Source organism: Balearica regulorum, chromosome 14 (assembly GCF_011004875.1).
Source record: "Balearica regulorum gibbericeps isolate bBalReg1 chromosome 14, bBalReg1.pri, whole genome shotgun sequence".
Classification (NCBI taxonomy): domain Eukaryota; kingdom Metazoa; phylum Chordata; class Aves; order Gruiformes; family Gruidae; genus Balearica; species Balearica regulorum.
The window spans coordinates 15,376,723-15,384,946 of NC_046197.1; the positions used below are offsets into that span (position 1 = coordinate 15,376,723).

The following is an 8,224-nucleotide window of genomic DNA, read 5'->3' on the forward strand; positions in this document are numbered from 1 at the left end:
CGGGGATTGCTGGCACGTGGCGGGACGATGACACGTAACTCCAGCCGCTCTCCCACTGCGCAGACGCTACCCACTCGCACAGCGGCTGCAGCACGCTGGGCTGGCAGCAATCTGCTCCCGGCAAGCCCCAGCCCGTTCGCATGGTCCGATTCAGCCTACCAGAAGCAGAAAACTCCATAGATGCGGGGAGTGAGGTTTTGGTGCATTAAGTCACAGCTAAGCGGAGATTGTTCGGTCATCCCTGGATCCCTGTGTCATCCCTGGGTCCCGATGTCACCATCCTAGTGACATTGCCATGAGGACCCCGCTGAGTTGTGCAGTGGAGAGGGGAAAAAGACAGCAACGGGAGCAGGTTCAGCCTATTGGAAACAATTCCTGCCCAGCGAGTGCTTCCTATCCCCCAGCACCTGGCAAACAGCGGGGGCTGAGCATCCCTGTCCCACTGCCACCACTGGGACTGGAGCAGGAGGGTGCAGCCAACCCCTGCCTTGCTTAACCAGCTGGAGCAGCCCCCACAATAACTGCCTTGGGGCTGGCAGCATATTTGGGCATGGCCTGACCTTGTTGGTGTCCATGGATGACACTTCTTTGGCCGCCCAGAGGCCTCAGAGCACTTTCACAGCAGCCCACATCCTCCCCCCTTGTTCACAGCACCTCCTGGAGCTCACTGCTTTCCCCCGGACACCCTCATCCCACCCCGCCACACACACTCCAGCGTTCGTGCTGCCTACGCCAGGGCTCTTGCAGAGCAATGGTGAGCGATAAGGAGCTTCAGCTCATCGCTGCTTTGTACCCAGGTGGTTGCAGGAGGCTGTCCGGGGTGCATCTCACCCGCCCATGGCTAGCGGCCCCCCGGACCGATTGCTCCTCATGCAGCTGGTGATGCTCAAACATCGGCGTGGGGCTGTGGGTGAGCGTATGACCCCGAGGGGCTGGCGGAGACAAGGGAGAGGCTGATGGTCTGCAAACAGGGCTACATGCCAGTGAGCAAGCACGCACAGGGCAAGCGAAAGCCTGGGAAAATCCCTCAGACAAGCAAACGAAGATGAGTGGAAACATTTTCTGAATTGCACTGCTCTAATGGTGAGAAAACGTGGAGCAGCAGGAAGAGGGCGGTAGATGGACACTGCGCAGCACGCCTCTCTTTTGGGGGGAAGCTCTAACAGCAGTTAGGAGAGAGATGGCCTCTGCAACAGCTGCTTGTCCCTGTGTGTTCCCTCCTTTTACTTTTCTATGCTTTTACTTCCAGTATCAACAGCTCTTGTGATTTTTCTCACATGTCCTCCAGCGTTTGCTGCTTCACACAACGTCCCAGGGCCCACCATCGGGTGACCACACCAGGGTGAAAAACCCTTCTTTCTTTTGCTCGCAAGCCCTTGTGATTACTGAGCGAAACCTGAAGCTGTGACCCCAAAGCGTTGGTCAGAGTTGCTCTCTGAAGGTCCCGTGACGTGCAGAACAAGCTTCAGACCCTTGGCGAAGGGAAACCGGGGAAGAGAGGGGAAGGCGGTTCCCCGGGGCTCATTTCCACGCTGTCATTGCTGAATGCAGCAGCGGGGCGGTGCAGGAGCAGCGCAGGACAGGGGCGATACAATGCAATGCAATGCAATGCAAAGCGATGCGTGCCGTGCCGTGCCGTGCCGTGCCGTGCCGTGCCGTGCCGTGCTGCGCAGCACGCGCCCTCCCACGGGCGCCGCGCGAGGCCCCAGCAGCTGTCCCGGCCCCACGCACACGTGACCACGTCACATGCCGGAGCCCCGCCCGACCCCCCGAGTCCGCAGCTTCCATCCAATGAGCAGATGGGCGGGCGGTGCTTCCGCAAGGCGATTGGTCGAGGCGTGCGTCAGTCCGCGGGCGGGGCGGGGTGAAGGCTCCAAGTTCGGAGGGAGCAGGCTGCGCGGTGCGGTGGTGCGGTGCGGTGCATGGCCGGCTGGAGGGGCATGAGGGTGCTGGGGGGGACTGAGGAGTTGCGAGCGCGGTGGGTCCCCCGGGATCGCGGGGTGGCCGGGGCTGTAGCCAGGGGAGCGGGGCGGGGGTTGCACAGCGCAGGCCGGGGTGCGCACCCCAAGGCTCGGGCCCCAGCGGGGTGCAGCGGGCTCTTGCAGCCCGGAGCTGGGCCCTCAAGCAGCTGGGGGGGGCTGCCGGGCTCCCCAAGCTGTAGGAGGGCCGTACCCCTTCCGTGGGGCCCTGTCAGGGACACACGGCCCACCCCTCTTGGGCCCTGGGGGTAGTTTTCCTGGAGGGGTGGCAAACAGAGTTGTTATTTTGCAAAGGGACCGACCCTTTCCTGGGACTTCACTGTAGTTCCCGCTGTTTGGGGCTTTCCAGGGCTGGATACGTCTGTGTGGCACCTGGGCAGGTCCTGTGCCTCCTGGCCGAGGTCTGGCAACCAAACCCTGCCCCGGAGCACCCGGCAGAGCCCAGCCTGAGGAGCGGCGGAAGTCTGCCCTAGCCCCAAGGGAAGGGGATTTTGGGATGGCGGTGGCAGGAAACTCAGGGTGGGATCCGTGTTCCAGCAGGGATGGCCGGCAGGAGCCAGGACCGGAGCCTGCGGGAGGAGCTGACATGTGTCATCTGCTGCGACCTCTTCAGTGAGCCCGTCATGCTGGACTGCATGCACCACTTCTGCAAGGCCTGTATCCAGGGCTACTGGGAGAGCTGTGCCCGCGTCCCCTCCTGCCCCCAGTGCCGCCGTGAGTTCCCCAACCGGGCTTTCCGCACCCACTATCTGCTGTCAGGGCTGGTGGAGAAGGTGCGGCGCTGTGGCTCTGAGGAGCATCGGCACAAAATGCAGGTGAGTGGCTTCTGCCTGGCTGGGGGGAAAGGATAGGGAGCTGCCTGAGCCCTGTGCAGCCAGGGCAAGCCCGCCAACCCCTCATCCCACAGTCGGTTCCCCTGCCAGGGAGCCCAGTGTGTGCCTCACTTGACCCTACTGCAATGACATTTGTGTCTCTTCCTGATTCGTTCCCTCTCCCTATTTCCTTCTAGCTGGCTGTCTTTGGGACACTTTCTTTTCTTGCATTTGTTTCCCTTACTGTAGTCCCCAACTTCCATTGCAGCCTGGTTGTGCCTTATGTAGGTACCACACAGCCGGGGGTGGGGGCTGCTTGTGCCACGTGTGCTGCTTGAGGGGCCAGTTCCTGCATAAGTCAGTTAACAGCACCCAGGTTTTAAACCTTCTGCAAACAGATATCCCAGGCTGGAGCTCCCAGTCTTAAAAAGAAATTTGTTTCATTATGTGCACACGTATATAGTTCTCAAGCCTGTGTATCAGGTGCTTTCTTCTCCTTACTGCCTTTATAAGAAATCCTGTTGCAGCCTCCCTCTAATGCTGGCATCAGGAATTGGGGTTACTCCTGAATCACAGCAGAGTAGTGAAATGGTCTCCTCACCTTTTTTTCCTTGTTCTTGCAGAAGCACCTGGAAGATGCTTTACAAGCTCGTCAGAAGGAGATGGAAAACTTCTTGCAGAGGAAGCGCACGGCACAGGAAGATATCTGTGGCCTGACGGTAATGCCCTGTGATAGCTGCTTTTTGTACAGCCTCTGGGTTAATGCTCATAGAGGATCTGTGTATCACTTCAGCCGAGATTCAGCTCGGTTTCCTGTAAAAACCTAGATGAATAACTATGTAGGCATCTGAACAAACTCCCCCAGATATATGCCAAAGCCCATCACACAGTGGAGGCTTTGGGAAGAGGCATTAAGCACTTGTAAATGCTGCATTAACAAGGTGCATTGATGCAGCAGAGCCAAGACGGGGTGAGTGGTGAGAGCTGCCAGCTGAGCAGCCTGTTCTGTCCCTGCAGCGCTCCCACTTTAGGAGAGGGTTAATTCTTGGAAGCTCTGAAATCCTCTTGTGTGTCTGAAGGGGTGGCAGCAGAGCTGAAGAAGCTGGGTCAGCAGCGGCAATGTTGGCACTGCAGAGAGCAATGACCTTGTCACAAGGACCGTGTTTAGATTGACTGAAGCTCTGAGACAACGCGAGGAGCCTGAGTGCTCTTTCCGGGCTCGAGTGGCACCAGGCTGCCTACTTGTCAATGAAGCAACAACAGCCACAGGCTGACTGTGCTTCTTCCTTCTTGAGTGACATAAAAGTCTTAAAAGCCAAAGAAGGAGAGTTTAAGGAAAAGAGAAGTCATTCAGAGGTAAGATAAAACTTAGGGGAGACTGTCTTCCAGCTGAAGTCTCTCATCCCCCTGCCTGCACTGTTCCATACCTCTATCCCACTGCCAGATTTGGAATAGACCTTTGAGGTTAATGAAGACGTTTTAGCAAATAAGCACATGCGGCTGATGTCCCGTTGCAGCGGAAGGCCTGACTAAGAGGTGTTTCAAGAGTAAAGGAGCAAATTGCTGATCTGAACATGCATGTCCTCTGTGGTTCTGGTGTGTCAGCACAAGCACCTGCGAGAGCAAAGAGAGGCTGGGGTGCTGTGCTGGCTGGTGAAGCTTCAGAGGTACTCTGGGGAAGATGGGTTTCCTGCTGGTATAAAGGGATGTGCATTTCGGGAAGTGCTTATCAAGAAAATAACGAGGGCTAAGGTTGCACTTAGAGATTAAAAGCTTAAAGATTGGGAAAATAAAAAGTCATTGGCTGTCTCTTGCAAACAGGCAGGAAGGCAGTGAGAGCCCCACAAGGTTGGCTGGCTGGCCGACTAAACAACTGGAAAAAAGTGACCTCTGAAAAGAGCTGAATGGGATTTTATCAGCCTTAACTAGAGATCAGCTTGTGCAGCTCCTCTGTCTCTCCCATACAAACAGGAGCCCTGAGGGACAGAGGCACTGGAGAAAAAAAAAACAAGTTACCAATGTCAGGCAGCTATGCCCAGGGTCTGGCACAATGTGAAATAAAACCTAACTAACCTGAACAGCTGAGTCTGCAGCTCCAGAAAAGCAAAAGAGCTCCAGTCTTGCACACAAGCAAATTCCTGGTGGTGTGGGAGAGGGCTGTGGGCTCCCACTGTGGCTGGGTGCAAGGATTTCTAGTTAAGGTGACCGAGTCATTGGTAAACCTTGGGTTTTGGTTGGTTTGGGTTTTCTCCCCCTTCAGTTCTGCAGCCTTGAAAGTTGTCCTTGTGTCTTGTTCTCCATCCAAAAAGTTGTGGGTATGTCTGAGACTGATTTCAAGGACTCTGTATGCAGATTAACAGGCCCAGCCATGTTTTAGCTGCCAGACAGACTCATCTTCTGCCTTTTCCCTCTGCTCAGAAGGTTTCTGGAGAGCTGAACTTCAAGATCCGTGCGGAGTTTACCCGCCTTCATCAGATCTTGGAGGAAAAGGAGAGAGCTGTGCTGGCAGAGCTGGGTGAAAAGGAAGAGCAGTTGCTGGCACAGCTGCACGGAGACGTCCACCGGCTGGAAGAGGGAATGTCGGTGCTGCAGAGGGACATAGACCGCATAGAGCAGACCCTGAGCAAGATGGAAGAGGTGTCATTGCTGGAGGTGAGCATGCTTGGCTGACCCTGGCAGGAGGCTGAGGATGTTTCAGGATCTGAATTTGGGATGGGGAGAGTCCTAAGTGACAGCAGCAGACTATACCTGGAAGTCATTCTCACTGCTAACCCTCTGGATTATCTACCCATTCCCTTGGAGTCTGGAGGCTTTAGCCACAAGGGATATGGTGATCTTTCCAACGTGGTGGGTCTCAGGAGCCGCCTTCCTCCTCTGTCACCCTTGTGAAATTACCTGGGCAGTGCTCAGGCAGTTTCCCCCTGGGTTGGGGTCCTGGCAGATTGGTTTCGTCTCTGTGCTTTGTGGCAGCAGAAGGCAGGACAGGGAGATTATTTGTGCAGCTGCATGAATTACAGACAGTGACTGCTAATTCTCTCTGCTCCTCACTGCAGGTGGAGAGCCTGGATATCAGGTACGTGTCTGGCATGAAAGAAGCCGATTCCCTTTTCAGGAGCTTATCTCTGTCCCTGGCTGGGACCACATGGGGAAGGATCTTATCTCAGGTTTTAAAAGCATCACAAATTGCTCAGCGAGCAATTGCTGGTGCTGTGCTCAGTGGGGGCTGGTCCCCAGCACATGTTGGATACTCTCCCCAGGGAGCATGTGTGTCGAGACAGCTGGGTTGGAAGAGCAGGTGGAGGTGACATGCTGGTTTGGAATGGGTGCCAGAGCCATGCATGCTGCAAGCGGGAGCAAGGCTGATGCCACAGACTTTGGGTGCTTTGGCTTCTCCCTGCCCTTAGCTGCTTACAACTCATGAGGCTGCAAAACTGACCACAAGGTGCAGGTTTGTCTGAGGCTGTGAGTAGCTGAGGGCCAGAACTGCCATAGGGGAATGTGTCCCTGTCCCCTCCCTCCCTGGGGGCTGCAGTAGGATGCAGCCTGGCTCTGCAGGCCTGGCCTGTTCACCCGCTCAGGAGTCCTGCTTGGGTGTGCCGGGTACTGGTCTGTTGTGAGTCACCGCTCTGTGAGCGGTGCTGCTGGATCTGTCTCGGTCCACAACATCTGTCCCGAGCCAAGTGCCACACTGGGGGTAGTGCCTTATCAGGGGAACAAGCAGCTGCCAAGGAGGTTTGTGCCCATCTTTACCAAATCCATCGCATGCGGTAGCGTGCTGCACTCCTGTCTGTGCTCTTCCCGCGTGCCTCACTAGCAGCACAGCAGAAGGGTTAACTGCTGCTCTCTCTGCCCCAGGCCCTCTGTGCGTGTTGAGACCCAGCCTGCCTTCGACCTGGAGCACTACAGGGACAGCCGCGGCGGCCCCTTGCAGTACATCTTCTGGAGACAGATGCTGCAGTCCATCTGCCCTGGTGAGCAGATAGGTGTGAGGGATGGATGTGCTGGATGGTGGTGGGACATGGGGTGCTCTGCAGAGGGAATATGCAACCAGTACAATGCCATGCTCCGTGTCTACACAGCTCCTGCCCCACTCACCTTCGACCCTGAGTCAGCTCACCCCAACCTGGTCTTCTCCAGAGACCTGACAGCAGTGACAGAGAGGAATCGAGCCCCACCTGTCCCCAGCAGCCCCCGGCGCTTCCGTCAGTGCGTCAATGTCCTGGGCGCACAGACCTTCGACAGCGGCCAGCACTACTGGGAGGTCTGGGTGGGCAGCAAAACCAAGTGGGACCTAGGGGTGGCCGCCGAGGCTGTGGACCGAGCAGCAAAGGTCAAGCTGTGCCCAGAGAATGGCTACTGGACACTTCGCCTGCGGAACAGGAGGGAGTACTGGGCCACCGCCACCCCCTGGGTGCGCCTGACTCCCTCCCGGCCCCTCCGGAAAGTGGGGGTCTTCCTGGACTGCCAGGAGGGCACTGTTACCTTCTTCGATGCCGGGGACATGTCCCACCTCTTCACCTTCCACCAGGTCTCTGCGGAGAGATACTGCCCCTTCTTCAGCACCTGCTTCAGCGATGGGAGGGACAATGTGGAGCCCATGCGCCTCTGCCACCTGGCCCTGTGAGGGATGGGGAGGAGCAGGGCACTTTGGGGACACCAGCCTGGCTTCATGGCTCTCCCTGCCGTGCTGCTGGTGGGCTACCTGGGGCCCTGCTGGAGGCTAGTCCTGCATGCATGGACCTGGTGGGTGTTGGAGTGGCTGGTTTTGGTTTCAGTTTTGGGGGGGAAGGAGAGGGATGAGTCTCTTCCCAGCTCCTGTCTGTCGTCCCCTTTCTGTGCTGTGGGCGCTGCACTGCAGTCCCAGAGGTGCCTGGCAGCCCTTGAAGAACAACCTTCCCTGCCAGAGCATTGCACGTTCAGTAACTGCAGCCACAGGGCTCCAGCGGAGGTGGCTGCAGGCTGCTTGCACCTCTTGTCCCTCTGCGCTCCTACCCAGGAGAGGAGGAGGGCAGCAGTCCCAGGTGCCTCTTGACACATCTGGGTCTTGCGGTGGGCTTTCTGTGCTCAAAGAGCTTTATGGGGAAGGGCTCCGGGCCAGTGACAGAGGGAACTTGGTGCATGGTATGGGTCCTACTGCAGCCCAGGGACTGCGTTGCTGCCTCCCTTCTACTCAGTCACCATTAAAGCTCACTAGACCACTGCCTGTTGGACCTGCTCCTGGCTTGCTGGTGGGAGGGGGATCTATTGCACTGGGGTGTAGCACAGTGTGGGGGTGCAGGGCAGCCCTCTGACCCCTGCTCCAGCCTGGGCTCATTCCTTCCACCTGCAGCACAGGAGGCACAAAAGAGCTGGCGTCCTCACTCAGCCCTTCCCCGCACATCTTGCGGTGGCTCTTGGTTTCTTCCTCACCCCTGTGCCAGCCTGCTTGGGAGC

At 57.2% G+C, this 8,224-nt stretch overlaps 1 protein-coding gene across 1 annotated transcript; it reads left to right on the plus strand.

The window, feature by feature from the left end:
• Positions 1-2,304: 2,304 nt before the first annotated feature.
• Positions 2,305-7,991, plus strand: LOC104637648 (zinc-binding protein A33-like). Its single transcript, XM_010305226.2, has 6 exons — positions 2,305-2,794; positions 3,415-3,510; positions 5,210-5,443; positions 5,845-5,864; positions 6,647-6,762; positions 6,871-7,991. The coding sequence occupies exons 1-6, from the start codon at positions 2,522-2,524 to the stop codon at positions 7,413-7,415; spliced, it is 1,284 nt and encodes a 427-aa protein (XP_010303528.2). The 5' UTR covers positions 2,305-2,521; the 3' UTR covers positions 7,416-7,991.
• The last annotated feature ends 233 nt before the right edge of the window (positions 7,992-8,224 follow it).